The 17,851-nt window shown below is 36.5% G+C and overlaps 1 protein-coding gene across 3 annotated transcripts in view; it reads right to left on the bottom strand.

Annotated features, from left to right (window-relative positions):
- The window catches only part of UBN2 (ubinuclein 2), a 113,446-nt gene that overhangs the window by 10,823 nt on the left and 84,772 nt on the right, over positions 1–17,851 (bottom strand). For all 3 annotated transcript variants that reach the window (XM_077144932.1, XM_077145001.1, XM_077144858.1), the window contains exons 15-16: positions 6,156–6,387; positions 5,663–5,752 (exon numbers count right to left, since the gene is read on the bottom strand). In XM_077144932.1, the coding sequence (XP_077001047.1) occupies positions 5,663–5,752; positions 6,156–6,387 (322 nt within the window). The remainder of the gene's footprint in view (positions 1–5,662; positions 5,753–6,155; positions 6,388–17,851) is intronic.

Raw genomic sequence — 17,851 nt, 5'->3', positions numbered from 1 at the left:
TACCTACAAAAACTGGAGAGAGGAAAAGAAAGTGGTACCTGGGCAAGAGTAGAACTCAATGACTTTATAAGCCAACAAAATATAGGGAAAAGCTAACAGGTCACTGCGTTAGCAAGGAAAATGAAGGCCCAGACATAACCCACACCTGATATAAAAGACAGTGAAAGGAAACTTTTATTTTAAGGGAAGAGGAATGAATGGTAGAAATGAAGAATTGAAAAGGAACAAATTATTACATTCCAGCAACAGGATCTTATGGCTGGAAGAGATCACAAAAGTCACACTGCCAGGTCTACTCATGATATTTAAATCCCTCTGGAAAAATATAAACAAAATGAAACAAAAAAAATGCTTCTGTTGAAGAAAAGGTAAATCATAGAAATAAAATTGTTTCAAAAGTTGCATAAACAGAATAGTATTAAAACAGCTTTGGTTGGGGACAACCAAATCAATAGGCTGAGCCCTTGATCTTGGGGTTTGCCCCTATGAAACTTATCCCTGCAAAGGATAGGCTAACCCTACTTAAAAGGATACAGTAAATCTAATAGAGTCACTCCCAGAGAACCTCTTTTGTTGTTCAGATGTAGCCTCTCTCACTCTAAGCCAACACAGCAAGCGAACTCATTGCCCTTCCCGTTCTACATGGGACATGAATCTCAGGGGTGTAAACCTCCCTGGCAACACGGAACAGAAAGCCTGGGATGAGCTGAGACTAGCATCAAGGGATTGAGAAAACCTTCATGACCAAAAGGGGCAAGAGAGAAATGAGTATCTGAGAGATTCCCAACAGAGCCTTCAAGAGGTTATCCTGGAGTTTATTCTTACACATTATATAGATACCCCCTTTTTAATTTATGGTGTATTAGAGTGGCTAGAGGGAAGTGCCTGAAATTTTAGAGCTGTGTTCCAGTAGTCATGTTTCTTACAGATGATTGCATAATGATATAGCTTTTGCAATGTGACTGTGTGATTGTGAAAACCTTGTGTCTGATGCTCCTTTTATCTACGGTATGGAATGATAAGTAAAAAATATGGATAAAAAAATAAATAATAGGGGAAACAAAGGTTAAACTAAATTGAGTAGATTAAAATACTAGTGGTCAACGAGAGGGAGGAGTAAGGGATATGGCATGTATGAATTTTTTCTTTTTTATTTCTTTTGCTGGAGTGATACAAATGTTCAAAAAAATAATCATGGTGATGAATACACAACTATGTGATAATAGTGTAAGCCACTGATTGTACACCATGTCAAGAATGTTTGTATGTTTGTTTGCTGTTTACAATAAAAATATGAAACAAAAATAGCTTTGGTGACATCTAAGAAATTGGCTTTTTCATTTATAATGAGATATATACCTCTGCTTATACTGAAAAATGATTTGATCTGAGGCATAGTTAAATCCATAAAATGGCAAAGTGCTTTTTTTTCCCTCTCTTTCTTTCTTCCTTTTTTTTTTTTTTTTTTTTGCTTTGGCAGGCACTGGGAATCAAATCCAGGTCTCCAGCATGACAGGCGAGAACTCTGCCTGTTGAGCCACCATGGCCTGCCCACAAAGTGCTTTTTAAATAAGATTTTACTCAAAGAAATTTTAGTTAATGACAAATACTCATATTAACTGTACTATGAAATTCTTTGGGCAAGAGTTTGGCAAACAGTGGCTTAAGGGCTAAATCTGGCCTGCTACCTGTTTTTGTAAATGAAGTTTTATTGGAACTCAGCCATGCTCTTTGTTTACATACTGCTATGGCTGTTTTCGTACTACAATGGTAGAGTTGAGTAGATGTAACAAAGACCATATTTATAGCCTGTAAAGTCTAAAATATTTACCATTTGACTCTTTACAGAAAAAGTCTGCTATACCCTCCTTTAGATGATAAGAAAAGAGAAGTAATATTAACTGAGCTTTTACTATATATACCAGGTACTGTGCTGAAAGCTTTAAATCAATTCTTTTTATTACATTTTCATAAGAAACCTATTAAAAACATCTTACTGTCCCCAGTTTATAAGTAAAGAGAAATGATGGTCAAACACGTTAAGAAACTTGCTCAAAGTGGGCAGGCCTGGAATTCAAATCCAAGCCTGATCCCTAAATTCTGTATCCTATACTTTAAATGTTTTTAAAATGAAAAATGTATAGCCTTTAATTTTAATTACTTGGAAAATATTGATAGTCATATTTCATTTTTTTCTCTAGAAGCGTAGCACTGCCCAGAATAATCTAGATCAAGATGGTGCAGTGAGATACTTCAGGGCTCCATAAGCTTCCACAGAAGCTTTGAACTAGCAAAATCTGACTTCTCAAAGCTCCAGAAAACAGTTAAAAGACTGCAGTAAGAGAGCAAGTATCAAGTCAAGAAAAAGATTACATTAACAGGTAGAATCTCATGGCACCCTGATTGGCCCTTCCCCAACTCCTTACTGGCTTGGTGCAGAGCCAGTCCAGGCTCCCACTGTGTGGACCCCTGGTCCTGGCTGCAGAGGCAGAACAGTAAACCTTATGCAAGTACTGGGAGCATTTACTTCTGGCATAGTCCATCTCACTGTGGCCAGAGGGACTAACTGCCCCAGAATCTAATCTGTCCTGCATATAGAAGGCCATTCATCAAACTCTCCTACAGAATGTTATAGGAGAGCAGCCAAGTCATGCCGTCTGAGGCAGGGGATTGCTGGCTACAGGACACAAAGTGCAGTGACTGGGAAGGTGAGGAAAATGTTTCTTAGGGAAAAGGGGACATTCATAAACACGTAAATGGCATGACTTCCTTAGAACCAAACGTCCATGCTCAAGACTAGATATCTGCTGCACCAAGAATCAGGAAGGCCTCTATCTATGCTTTGGCCAAGAGCTATTTTCTAAACTCATTGTATGGAGAAAAGAAGACAAGCACTTGCATAAGTCAATCTGTAAAGACTGGAAAAGGTGTATTCTTTTTTTCCTTGTATTTTTTTTTGGTTAGCTCCTGGCATCTAAGGAAAGTTCTATCATAATACTAGCTAGATGCTTGCTTAAGGAATAGATACTTGAGTCAATTCCAATGATAATACATTAAAATATCAAAATGTCCAGGTTTCAACAAAAGGTCATAAAACATACAAAGAAACAGGACATGACAGCCAAAGGAGAAGAAAAAAGTATTAGAAACCATCAATGAGGAGGACAGATCTGGGATATATACCATACAAAGACTTTGAAAAATGGTCCTAAATATGCTTAAAGAGCATATTTATATGAAGACATAGACAAAGAACAAAGGAAATCAGGAAGACAAAAGATGAACACCAAGAGAGTATCAACAGAGCAATGGAAAGGAAACAAATGAAGTGGAAGACCATAGTAACAGAATTTAAAATGCCCTAAAGGGGTTTAACAGCAGACTGGAGCTGACAGAGGAAAGAATCAGGGAACCTAAAGATAAGACAACTAAAATCACCCAATCTGATGAGCAGAAAGAACACTGGAGAGACGTGAACAGAGCCCGAGGAACCTTTGGGACACTATTAAGTATACTGATGTAGACACTATGAGAATCGCAGAAGGAGAAGAAATAAAGGAGCAGGGAGAATACTCAAAGAAATAATGTCTGAAGATATCCCAAATTTCAAAAATGAGGGAGAGATAAAGATATTCCCAGATAAATAAAAGCTGAGGGACTCTTTCACCACTAGATTGGCCCTACAAGAGATGCTAAAGAAAGTTCTGCAAGTTCAAAGGAAAGGACAATAGACAACAGGTTGAAGCCACATGAAAAAATAAAGATCTCTGGTGAGCACAAGGACATGGGTAAATATAAATGCCAGTACTATTGTACATTTTACTTTCTGTAAGATCTAAAAGCCAAATGTATAAAATGTCATGAAAAACTGATGGTTCTGGACTCGTAACATATAGATACATAATTTGAAACAAGAACTACATAAAGGTGGGGGGTGGAGGGGTATGGGAATATAGTTTGTGTATACACTACTGAAGTGAAGTTGGTATCAAAGAAAATGAAACTGCTATTTATTTAGGATATTACATTTAAGCCCCATGGAAACTATAAAGAAAATATCATAGTATGCAGGGTTTTAGAGACAAAAGTAGAGTACAGGTTGCCTGGGGTAGGGCAAAGGAGAATGGGGAATTAATGCATAATATTGGGGGAGATGGTAAGTTTCAGCAATGAAAGGTGATGAGGGTACTATATTATTGTGAAAGTGATTAATTCTGTTGAATGGTATGTTTGGGAGTGGTTGAAGGAAAGAAACAAGAGCTACTAAAGAGACAATAACTATGAAATACATGATCCTGGGTAAGATCTAGCAGGGAAGAGAAAAGGTTCAAAAGGACATTTGAAAAAACTGGAATATAGACCCTAAGGTTTATATCAATATTAAATTTCTCGAACTTGGTAACAGCACATAAGGTGGTTACATTAGTGACTATCCTTGCTCTTAGGAAATGTACATGACAATATTGTGTTCAAGGAGTGTGATGTATACTATCTATACTCAAGTATTCAGAAAATGGATTAGACAGACAGATAGGTGGATCTGGATATCTGATGGGGATAGGGGTGTTGGAGTTCTCTGTATGGTGTTTGTGTTATTATTTTAACTTCTCTGTAAGTTTGAAAGTATTTCAAAATAAAAAGTAAAAAAAAAAAACCTTAACATGGGGATGATTTTGAGCAATGAGAATCCCATATTGTCTAATTCCTTGTAGGTAGTCACATTCATATAAGTCTGCTCCCTAAGTATACAGCCTCTAAGCTGGACTCATTATCCCAAGCAGTTAATACCCAGGCTGCTTTAGTCACTAGATAATTAACAAGATAAAACATTCAAGAATTTGAATAAAATCCCTTCAACACATTTAAATGTAATCAGGAGTTCAGGAAGGTCAGGATCACCTTATACCAATCCTACGTCAGCAATTAAATAAAATAAAATAAAAATAAAGCTGGTTTTCTTCAAGGGCTGAGTTTGGGACAGTATAACACTCAGGTCTTTCAGAGGATTAATGCCAACCTGTTGCCTCAAGATTGCTACACAGTTCCCATTTCCACATTGTGGTCAACTGTAAACTGGTGCAAAGATAATTTTGCATACAGTATCCAAAAAGGAACAGTGAAGTCCCAATCAACTTCTAACTTCTGTGTATATAATGTACACAATTTGGATTATATTAATTTAATTACTACTAAGAACCAGAAAAGTTTAATGGCTAAGAATTCAGGCTTATGGCATCAGATTTCCTAAGTTTATATCTCAGCTGAAATATTCTGTGTATTGTCTTGGGCAAGTTTCATTACCTCTCTGATTCAAATTTTCTGATTTCTAAAATGGGACTGTCATCTGTCCTTCACAGGCTTGTTGTATAACAGTCTCAAGCCATTTACTCAGCATGGTTTCAGTAAAGGTAAACTATTATAATTATGTATATGATTTTTATAAATTATCTGATGAATTCTCTTCAGTTATCATTTCCATAATAAACATTTTCAAAAAGTCACTTCATATATATAACAAAAGACCTTATTCACCAATTTCTTCACTCTTATATACGAAAATTTTTTTCCCAGTGTCATTCCATGCAAACTTTTTCAGAAAAAGTATAATTTTTATCTAAAAACATAAATAACAAACATATGAAGAAATAGGTAGTTTTCTTACCGTTAAATGCTTGCTGTAAATGTGTAGGCAGAGGTGAGTGGGAAAGCGTTGCTGCATGCTGAGCTCCTGGCTGTAAACCCTTTAGTAAATCTAGGAGGAAAACAGACTTGTCAGTGTCTTCTTGAAATTAAGATATGAGCCCTCTTAGATAAAAAATGAAAGTAGTTTGATTTATCAAATGCAATTACAGTCCTAGTCTTCAAAATCCTTCTAAAACTAGAGCAAATACATTTTTTAAAAAATGTACATATATAAATGTATATAACAAATAACCAAGCAAATTTCACTTACTCTAGAAATGTGGTTTGGATGGTTCATTAAAAATTGTAACAAAAATCCCAGAGTCCAGAAATTTGACTTATTAATAAGTGAAAGAGCCTGCATTTCTTTAAAAATACCCTATAAAATTCACTACTCCAACCGGACTCTCAGTTAGTATAAATTAGCGAGGTCTCTGGTTAGGTAGCCAAATAAATGAAAGAGCCCCACTTACTCTGAGTTAGGCTATGGTGGAAAGCGGCTGAGGTAGATCCCGAGGTGGTTGTCACTCCAGCTGTGTCCGTTCCAAAGCCAAGTAGCTCCAAGGGAAACTGGAAGGGCATGGTCACTGGAACAAGGCCACCCAGCATCCCAAAAGGAGTCACATTTTGATTTGTTACAGACAAAGGTGATGTCATGAGAGTCAGAGGTGAGGCATTAGCCAATAATGATGCTCCTGCTGTGGACTGTGCAGAAACCAGGGGTAAAAATTTGTAAGAAATAAAGTATATAACCTAAAATGATTTATTTTATTTAATACCTCACGGATGCAAGATTGTGTCTTATCTCTGTTCTAAGAGAAACTCTGAGAGACAGAAATTAAGACTGAGGTGAAAAATACATTTCAAAGAGCTACTTTTGAATGGTCTTGAAAATATGCAAATTATATTTAGAAATATTAATATACTTCAGTTCTTTATTGCCACTTTAACTCCTTCTTAACATTTATTTTAATGGTGTCTATATTAACACCCATTTACATTCTTAATCCACTAATTCTCAACCACAGATTGCTACTTCTCCACATCTACTCCTAGCCTAAAGATCTACACCACTAGTAATTAATTCCATACAATTTCAGTTTGGTCTCTGAAAATGCTCAGCAATTTACTATTTGTTTTACAGTCTTTCTTGGCATAATCCCTGCAGTTGCTGCTTGAATATTACTATCTTAGAGCCCCCTAATATATCCTTTATCTTCATCACACAGCTTTAAAAAGATGAGGTCATCCAGGATGTTCTTCCTCATCATTAGCCTTACCTGCTTCTCCCCAAAAACTAACCCCTTGATACGCCATTAATTCCACCTCTGCTAAACATTCTTATACAAATATCTATTGCTGTTGCATTTCCATGTTTCCTCTGTCTTTTCATATACCTAGACCTCATCTCTTTTTATAACCATACAATTCCCAGCTCTTCCTTCAGTCCCTGGTAACAGTCTTACTGATATACATCCTTTATTATCAAGAAATGACAGTCTCTATTTTCCACACGATCTAATCTTTCCTTAACCCCTGAAAGTTGTTTCTATTTCCACTTCTTTTTAGAAATTAGACACCCTAAGGTAAGTTGGAGACTATTTTGACACTTTCCTATATGGCCTTTCATGCCATGGTTATAATAAAAAACTCAAGTCAAAAATACATTAACATTGATAAGCTTTCATTTAGAAATAACTTAAGTATACTCATTAAGCTAATTATTTGATCAAATTTCTACACAGCAATTAAATTACTTTTCCCATTTTTGACTTTTCTTTTGATGTGTACTCACAACAAAGATTTGATACAATAAAATTTTCTCTTATCAGATATTACATATTATTGCGTCTGACACTGAGTTTTTTTGTTTTGTTTTGTTTTTTTGCATGGGCACGCACCAGGAATCGAACCCAGGTCTCTGGCATGGCAGGTGAGAACTCTGCAGCTGAGCAACCACGGCCCACCCTTGAGTTTTCTTTTGTAGACTTATTTTACGGATTCCAAATTTCTCTGGTCAGAAATTTTACATTTCTAAATTTGTTCAAGAAAACTGAAGTCTTTAAATTTTTTTAAGTCAATAATAAATGTTAGCTATTGTCAGTTTTATTTTACATGTTCATTATTTCTACCAGTAAACATAATTAATAAAGTGTTGTTGGTTTTATTTCTTAGCATGAGAAAAATGTAGGCAAGTTGCCCAAATATATATACCACATTACACATATTTATACACTTAATAGCCCATGCCACTGCTGAACAAAAAGGAAGAACATCCTTAAGAAACCTATTCTGGTTCTTTCACTAGTTCTATAATCTTGCTCTCACCTTCCTTCCAAATTTCCTCTCTTATCTCTCCAGTTTATTTCCACAATCCTGCCCTATCATCTCAAATCCAATCCTGAATTTCTAAGAGCTTAGTGAAAAATTCAACTTTGGATATCTAACACTCACCATCCTGTTATGTCCAAAACTGAATTCATCATCTTCCTCATATCAGTTATCCTACCTTATATGTTAAATGCTATCAGCAATAATCATTCTTTCTAGTTACAAAACCTAGTCTGAAACCTTAGTTTTTAGGCATGAACAAAATGAAGGACAAGGTGAGCTCACAGTCAACAAACCTATTCTTTCTTTTCTACCATAACTTCCTCAAATATTTAAGTTCAAGTCTTCATCACTTTAACCTTGGGCTCAACTAGTTTTCTTATTTGTCAATCTTTTCCTCTACTGTGCCAACCATGATATACAAAGTAGGTACATTTAGGAAAGAATACGCTAGAAATAATAACGTCTTGAAGCAACTTGGATTGAAATGACCCCGTATCAATTTAAAAATCAAGAAGAGCTGTATTTTTCTTTTAATCATAATATTATTGCAGTCTTAGGATGATATAGAATCTCCAAGGCTGAGTGCCCCAAGTACAGTACCCTGGTAAAGAACATGAAATCCAGCTTATAAAGAGAACTCTTTTTTAACTTTTCTGGAAGGATGTAATTAAAATATTAAAATAGAATGAAAGTACAAATTAGGGCCACTGCAAAGTTAAATAACTCAGTACGAGCAATAAGAAAATTGATACTTCGCCATAACTGTCAACATTTTTAGAGAATTCTGATATCTATTTTTGTTTATAAAACTAAATTGAAATATTAGATAGTCAAAATGCTACAAGGCCATTTATAAATTTTTTTATGCTAGAAGATGGACCTTTCAGAAGTGGGATATCCCTCTGTCAAGATCATTCAGGATCATACAAGAGAAGTTGGCAACATGCAGTAAGCAAATAGCTCAGGCTAATGTCCCATGACCAAAAACACTTTCCATGAACTCCACATTTATAGGGAAAAACATGAAGGAAAACTTTGCTCTTCCTGTGGTGGGCATTAAATCTTTTTTGTTTTTTTCTTTAATCACCTGTTCTATTTTGGTAAGTCTATCTGTCCCCCATTCTCTATAGCACCAAAAGCGATGTTTTGAAATGTAATTCGGACCATACCACTTCCCTATTTCAGACCCTCCAACAGGTACGCACTGTACACAGCATAAAGCCCAAAATTCTGATCATGGCCCACAAAGTCTTCCATGGTTCTGGCCCACATGGTTTTTGTCCATGTCTGATCTCATAACCAATCCATCTCTCCCTTCAGTCCAGCCATGCGGGGGTTCACTTCATGCTCTTTCCCATAGATATGAACAGTGATCTTCATATCTACTGTTTTCTCTTTCCTGGGCTTTTTATTTACCCTTAACTTCACAAGGCTGCCTCCTCCGCACACTGAATTCTCAGCTTACATGTTACCTCCTCAGAGGTCCTCTCCAACTCCTCTATCTTTATTAGCAGCAATCACTTTTTATACTAGACTGTTTTATTTTTTCTTGGCACTTATCAACTTTCTCTTAAACTGCTTTTTTATCTTCCTACCTAGAATATATGTTCTATGAGAGGAGGGTTTTGAGTATGTTGTTTATCCCTATTATCCCCAGCACCTAGAAGAGTGCCTGACACATACTAAACACTTAAAAAACATTCAATTAATGAATGAATCATTTTTAGAATTACAAAGTGGCAGAGAGAGGATTCATTAAAAATCACTAAATGGAAGGGCAAGAAAGAAGAGATAACCCTGAGTGTAAAGTTATAAAATAGAAAGCAGGTAGAGCTGATAACCTGAACCCTGAACTAAAATATTTGAACTTTCATTAAACTCAGACCTCCAATTTTAAATCTGCAAATGAGTACACAGCTGAAGATGCTTTTAGACGGGAGCTGAATGATTTGCAGATATAGACAGGAAATATGCTTTTACTATTGATACAGGATCTGAAGGCTATAAAGGAAGCTGATAAGACTTCAGTGAAACATTATGTTAAAACAAAAAGAGGATAACAATAGACAGAGAGTGCCAAGATGGCAGCTTAGAGAGGTATGGGATTTAATTTGTCCTCCAGAACAGCTACTAAATAGCCAGGAACAGTAGAGAAAAACTGCTGGGGCCACATCAGTGACCGGACAAACAGCGTACCCCAGTTTGGACCAGCTGGACCGGCTGCAAGCCCTCCCAGAACCGTGAGTGCCTCAAGCCACAGTAGCCGGTGCCCCTCCTCCACAAGCTGCTTCGGAGAGGGGAGAGGAAAGAGACTTTACTAGCAGCAAGGGCTGAGCGCAACTAAGCTTCAATTCTGGAATTAATACACAAATTCTGACTACTAAAAATAAGCCCCAAACTCAGCTGAACCTGGTCAAAGCGGAGGTTGCTGATTTTTGCCCTGGCGCCAAGAGGGCAGGGCTGATGGCAAAAGAAAAAAAAGAAACAGAGGTTTTTTGGATCGGAAAGCACATAACATTTGAAAAGGTCTGGGCCCTGAAGGAAAGGAGGGGGCACATAGGATCTGAAGGTAGACAAAGAAACATACCAATTTATGTTCTTGATTGGCAAACCTGAGGAACAAGGGTCCTGCTCTGAGAAAGATTTTCCTCTTTCTTTTTTGTGGCTGTGTTTCTACAAAGACTTGACTGCCTTTGGATACAGCCACAGGGCTTCTCAGGCTGCAAATGCCCCAGGCATAGGCAGAAACAATCTTCTTTGAGAGGTTTTCTGGAGTCTGTGCCTTCTCAGTGGAGGAGTGGGGCCCAGCTCAGGTAGATTACCTCCCTCAAGGAATTCAGACCCCAGGGATTAGAAATTTGAAGAATTAAAGCCAGCCTACAACTTCTCCTCTGTCTCTACCACGTCCCCAGCAGGGAGAGTTTGCCAAAGTTAAAGATACCACATCACCTAATGCTGGTGGGACCCACAGGCAGCCAAGCACCACATACTATGCAGGATAGGAAAAACACAGAGTCCAGAGACTTCAAAGGAAAGTCATTCAACCTGCTGGTCTCACATTCAGGGAAAACTGACGCAGATCTTTCCTCCTGACAAAAGACCAGTTTGGTCTGGGAAAATCTGGCTGGGGTCTATAATACCTAAGTAGACCCTCCTAAGGGTCGGGGGGAAAAGGCACCATACAGGCAGGGCAAGAAACAAGAACTGAAAAATTCTGCTCTGTTAAACAAAACCTAACTTAGTGGTCCAGAATAAAGCTGAACTGAATGTCAAAGAACAGATGGACATCCAGCGAGAAAATCCTAGGTAAAGAAGTGAAAACAATCTCCAGAATAAACTAATTAAGGTAATTAAATGCCTAGAGGCCAGCAAAAAGTAACAAATCACAATAGGAAAATTGAAGATATGGCCCAGTCAAAGGAATAAACCAACAATTCAAATAAGATACAGGAATTGAAACAACTAATTCAGAATGTTTGAACGGACGTGGAAAAATTCATCAAAAATCAAATCAATGAGTTGAGGGAGGATATAAAGAAGGAATGAACAAAAAGAAGAAATCGGAAGTCTGAAAAAACAAATCACAGAATTTACGGAAATGAAAGGCACAGTAGAAGAGATGAAAAAAAGCAAGAGAAACTTATGATGCCAGATTTCAAGAGGCAGAAGATAGGATTAGTGAATTGGAGGAGAGAACATCTGAAATCTGAGAAGCAAAATGAAAATATAGGGAAAAGAATGGAAAAATATGAGCAGGGACTCAGGGAACTGAATGACAACATGAAGCACACTACTATACGTATTGTGGGTGTCCCAGAAGGAGAAGAGAAGGGAAAAGGAGAAGAAAAACTAATGGAGGAAATTATCAATGAAAATTTCCCAACTCTTATGAAAGACTTAAAATTACATATCCAAGAAGTGCAGTGTACCCCAAACAGAAGAGATCCAAATAGATGTACTCCAAGATACTTACTAATTTACAGAATGTCAGAGGTCAAACAGAAAGAGAGAATCTTGAAAGCAGTAAGAGAAAAGCAATCCATCACATACAAGGGAAGCCCAATAAGACTATGCATAGATTTTTCAGCAGAAACCATGGAGGTGAGAAGACAGTGGGATGATAAATTTAAATTACTAAAAGAGAAAAATTGCCAACCAAAAATTCTATATACAACAAAATTGTCCTTCAAAACTGAGGGGAAAATTAAAACATTTTCAGACAAAAAAATCACTGAGAGAATTTGTGACCAAGAGACCAGCTCTGTAAGAACTAGTAAAGGGAGCACTAGAGGCAGATCCAAAAAGACAGGAGAAAGAGGTATGGAGATGAGTGTAGAAAGGAAGACTATCAGTAAAGGTAAAAAGAAGAAAAATTGTATGTGACATATAAAATCCAAAAGGCAAAATGGTAAAAGAAAGTACTACCCATACAGTAATAACACTAAATGTTAATGGATTAAACCCCTCAATCAAAAAACAAAGACTAGCAGAATGGATCACAAAACAGGACCCATCTATAAGCTGTCTACAGGAAACACATCTTAGACACAAGGATAAACATAGGTTGAAAGTGAAAGGTTGGGAACAGATATTTCATGCAAATAACAATCAGAAAAGAGCAGGAGTAGCTACACTAATATCCAACAAATTAGACTTCAGATGTAAAACAGTTAGAAGAGACAAAGAAGGACACTACGTATTAATAAAAGGTACAATTCAACAAGAAGCCATAACAATCATAAATATTTATGCACCAAGCCAGAATGCTCCAAAATACATGAGGCAAACAATGAAAAGTGAAATAGATACATCTATAACAATAGCTGGAGACTTCAATTCCACACTCTCATCATTGGACAGAACATCTAGACAGAGGATCAATAAAGAAACAGAGAATTTGAATAATACAATAAATGAGCTAGACTTAACAGACATTTATAGGACATTACACCCCACAACAGCAGGATACACCTTTTCTCAAGTGCTCATGGATCATTCTCAAGGATAGACCATATGCTGGGTCACAAAGCAAGTCTCAATAAATTTTAAAAGATTGAAATCATACAAAACACTTTCTCAGATCATAAAGATATGAAGTTGGAAATCAATAATAGGCAGAGTGCCAGAAAATTCACAAACATGTGGAGGCTCAACAATACACTCTTAAATAAACAGTGGGTCAGGTCAAGGAAGAAACTACAAGAGAAATCAGTAAACATCTCAAGGCAAGTGAAAATGAATACACAACATATCAAAATTTATGGGATGCAGCAAAGGCAGTGTTAAGAGGGAAATTTACTGCCCTAAATGCCTATATCAAAAAAGAAGAAAGGGAAAAATCAAGGAATCAACAGTCCACTTGGAAGAACTAGAGAAAGAAGAGCAAACTAACCCCAAAGCAAGCAAAAGGAAAGAAATAATGAAGATTAGAGCAGAAATAAATGAAATTTAGAACATGAAAACAACTGAGAAAATCAACAAAACCAGAAGTTGGTTCTATGAGAAAATCAGTAAGATTGATGGATCCTTATTAGTAAGGCTGACAAAAAGAAGAGAGAGGATGCAAACAAATAAGATCAGAAATGGAAGAAGAGACATAGCCCCTGACCCCACAGAAGTAATGACAGGATACTATGAACAACTTTATGCTAATAAATACGACAATGTAGATGAAATGGACAACCTTCTAGAAAGGCATGAACAACCAGCATTAACTCAAGAAGAAACAGATGACCTCAACAAACTAATCACAATAAAGAAACTGAATCAGTTATTAAGAAGCTCCCCAAAAAGAAAAGTCCAGGACCAGATGGCTTCACATGTGAATTCCACCAAACATTCAAAAAAGAATTAGTACTAATCCTGCTCAAACTCTTCAAGAACACTGAAGAGGAGGGAAAGCTATGTAACTCATTCTATGAAGCCAACATCACCCTTATACCAAAGCCAGACAAAAATATAACAAGAAAAGAAAACTACAGACCAATCTCTTTAATGAATACAGATGCAAAAATTCTCAACAAAATTCGAGCAAATGGAATCCAGTAGCACATTAAAAGAATTATACACCATGACTAAATAGGATTCATCCCAGGTATGCAAGGATGGTTCAACATAAGAAAAGCAATTAATATAATACACCACATCAACAAATCAAAGCAGAAAAACCATATGATCATCTTGATTGATGCAGATAAGGCATTTGACAAAATTCAACATCCTTTCCTGTTGAAAACACTTCAAAGGACAGGCATAGAAGGGAACTTCCTCAAAGTGATAAAGGCAATATATGAAAAACCTAAAACTAACATCATCCTCAATGGGGAAAAATGGAAAACTTTCCCCCTAAGATTAGGAACAAGACAAGGATATCCACTATCACCATTGTTATTCAACATTGTGTTGGAAGTTCTAGCCAGAGCAATTAGACAAGAAAAAGAAATACAAGGCATCAAAATTGGAAAGGAAGAAGTAAAACGCTCACTGTTTGCAGATGATATGATACTATACGTTGAAAACCCTGAAAATTCCACAGCAAAACTACTAGAGCTAATAAATGAGTACAGCAAAGTGGCAGGGTACAAGATCAATACTCAAAAATCTGTAGCGTTTGTATACACTAGTAATGAACAATCTGAGGGGAAAATCAAGAAAAAAATTCCATTTACAATTGCAACCAAAAGAATAAAATATTTAGGAATAAATTTAACTAAAGAAACAAAAGACCTATACAAAGAAAACTACAAGAAATTGTTAAAAGAAATCACAGAAGACCTAAATAGATGGAAGGGCATACAGTGTTCATGGACTGGAAGACTAAATATAGTTAAGATGTAAGTTCTACCTAAATTGATTTACAGATTCAATGCAATACCAATTAAAATCCCAAAAACTTACTTTTCAGAAAGAGAAAAACCAATAACCAAATTTATCTGGAAGGGCAGGGTGCCCCAAATACCTAAAAATATCCTGAGGAAAAAAAAAAAAAAGAAGTCGGACGTCTCAAGTTACCTGATTTGAAGGCATATTATGAAGCTACAGTGGTCAAAACAGCATGGGACCGGCATAAAGACAGATATACTGACCAACGGAATAGAATAGAGTGTTCAGATATAGACCCTCTCATGTATGGACAACTGATCTTTGATAAGGCAGTCAAGCCAACTCACCTGGGACAGAACAGTCTCTTCAATAAATGGTGCCTAGAGAACTGGATTATCCACATGCAAAAGAATGGAAGAGGATCCGTATCTCATACCCAATACAAAAATTAACTCAAAATGGATCAAAGATCTAAACATTAGATCTAAGACCATAAAACCATTAGAAGAAAATGTAGGGAAATATCTTACAAATCTTAGAATAGGAGGCTGTTTCCTAGACCTTACATCCAAAGCACAAGCATTGAAGAAAGAAAGAAAGAAATTCTTTCCTCAAAATTAAACACTTTTGCACATCAAAGAACTGAACCAAGAAAGTAAAAAGACAGCCTACACAATGGGAGACAAAATTTGGAAATGATATATCAGATAAAAGTCTAGTATCCAGAATATATAAAGAGATTGTTCAACTCAACAACAAAAAGGCAGCCGACCCAATTACAAAACAGGCAAAAAAGACTTGAACAGACACTTCTCAGAAGAGGAAATACAAATGGCCAAAAGGCACCTGAAAAGACGCTCAAGTTCCCTGGCTATTAGGGAAATGTAAATCAAAACCACAATGAGATATCGTCTCACACCCACCAGAATGGCCATCATCAATAAAACAGAAAATGACATGTGCTGGAGAGGATGTGGGAAAAGAGGCACACTTATCCACTGTTGGTGGGAATGTCAAATGGTACAACCGCTGTGGAAGGCAGTTTGGCAGTTCCTCAGGAAGCTAAATATAGAATTGCCATATGACCCTGCAATACCATTGTTAGGTATCTACTCAAAGGATATGAGGGCAAGGACACAAATGGACATTTGCACACCAATGCTTATAGCAGCATTATTTACAATTGTGAAGAGACAGAAACAGCCAAAATGTCCATCAACAGATGAATGGCTACACAAACTGTGGTATATACATACGATGGAGTATTATGCCGCTTTAAGACAGAATAAAGTTATGAAGTATGTAACAACAGGGATGGACCTTAAGGATATTATGCTGAGTGAGATTAGCAAGAAGCAAAAGTACAAACACTATATGGTTTCACTGATATGAACTGACATTAGTGAATAAACTTGGAGAATTTCATTGGTAACAGAGACCATCAGGAGATAAAAATAGGCTAAGATATTGGGTAACTGGAACTGAAGCGATACAGATTGTTCAACAGGACTGACTGTAAAGACTCAAAAATGGATAGCACTATACTACTTAACTGTAATATAATAATGTTAGAACACTGAATGAAGCTGAATGTGAGAATGATAGAAGGAGGAGGCCTGGGGGCACAAATGAAATCAGAAAGATAGACAATAAAGAGTGAGATGGTATAATCTAGGAATGCCTAGAGTGTATAATGATAGTGACTTAATGCACAAGTTTAAAAAATGTTTTTGCATGAGGAAGGACAAAGAAATGTCATTACTGCAGGGTGGTGAAATTAGATGGTAATTAATATGTAAAAATTTTAACTTATGTTTGAGTAAAGGAAAAAATGTTTATTTGGTACAAAATTTATATTTTGACTAGTGCAGTTCCTAATATAACTTATGTAGGCAGCTTAACTGAACACCACAAGTACATGGAACCTTGAGTAGGGCGTGAGATTAGTCCAGAGTGATTCCCTGATAAATCCGAGAATGATTTGAACAGTGAATAAAAAAGTATTTGCAAAGTCCCCTTTTGGGAATGGTGAGAAAGGGAGAAAATTCAACTTTCCCAAGCTGAATTCTTGATATTCTCACAAGCAGTGGGGACAACCAAAGCAATAGGCTGAGACCCCAGACTTGGGGTTTGTTCACATGAAACTTAACCCCACAAGGGATATCGGTCAAGCCTACTTAAAATTAGGCCTAAGAGTCACACCCAAGAGAACCTCTTTTGTTGCTCAGATGTGGCCAATATAACAAGCAAACTCACTGCCCTCCCTCCTGTCTATATGAGACATGACTCTCAGGGGTGTGGACTTCCTGGCAGTGTGGGACAGAAATCCTAGAATGAGCTGAGACTCAGCATCAAGGAATTGAGAAAACCTTCTCGACCAAAAGGGAGAAGAGTGAAATGAGACAAAATAAAGTGTCAATGGCTGAGAGATTCCAAACAGAGTTGAGAGGTTATCCTGGAGGTTATTCTTACACATTAAGTAGATATCACCTTCTTAGTCAAGATGTAATGGAGAGGCTGGAGGGAACTACCTGAAAATGTAGAGCTGTGTCCCAGTAGCCATGTTTCTTGAAGATGATTGTATAATGATATAGCTTTCGCAATGTGACTGTGTGATTGTGAAAACCTTGTGTCTGATGCTCCTTTTATCTACCTTATCAACAGACCAGTAAAACCTATGGAATAAAAGTAAATAATAGGGGGAACAAATGTTAAAATAAATTTAGATTGAAATGCTAGTGATCAATCAAAGGGAGGGGTAATGGGTATGGTATGTATGAATTTTTTTCTGTTGTCCTTTTATTTCTTTTTCTGATTTGATGCACATATTCTTAGAAATGATCATGATGATGAATATGCAACTATGTGATGATATTGTGAATTACTGATAATATATGTAGAATGGAATGATCATAAGTTAAGAATGTGTTTGTTTGTTGTTATATATTTTTTTTAAATTAAAAAAAAAAAAAAAAAAAAAAGAGGCTAAATTCACCCAAAGGTAGAAATAAAC

This window comes from Tamandua tetradactyla, chromosome 1 (genome assembly GCF_023851605.1).
Source record: "Tamandua tetradactyla isolate mTamTet1 chromosome 1, mTamTet1.pri, whole genome shotgun sequence".
Classification (NCBI taxonomy): domain Eukaryota; kingdom Metazoa; phylum Chordata; class Mammalia; order Pilosa; family Myrmecophagidae; genus Tamandua; species Tamandua tetradactyla.
The sequence above is the reverse complement of the archived record's forward strand: the minus strand, read 5'-3'. Positions and strand labels throughout refer to the sequence as shown.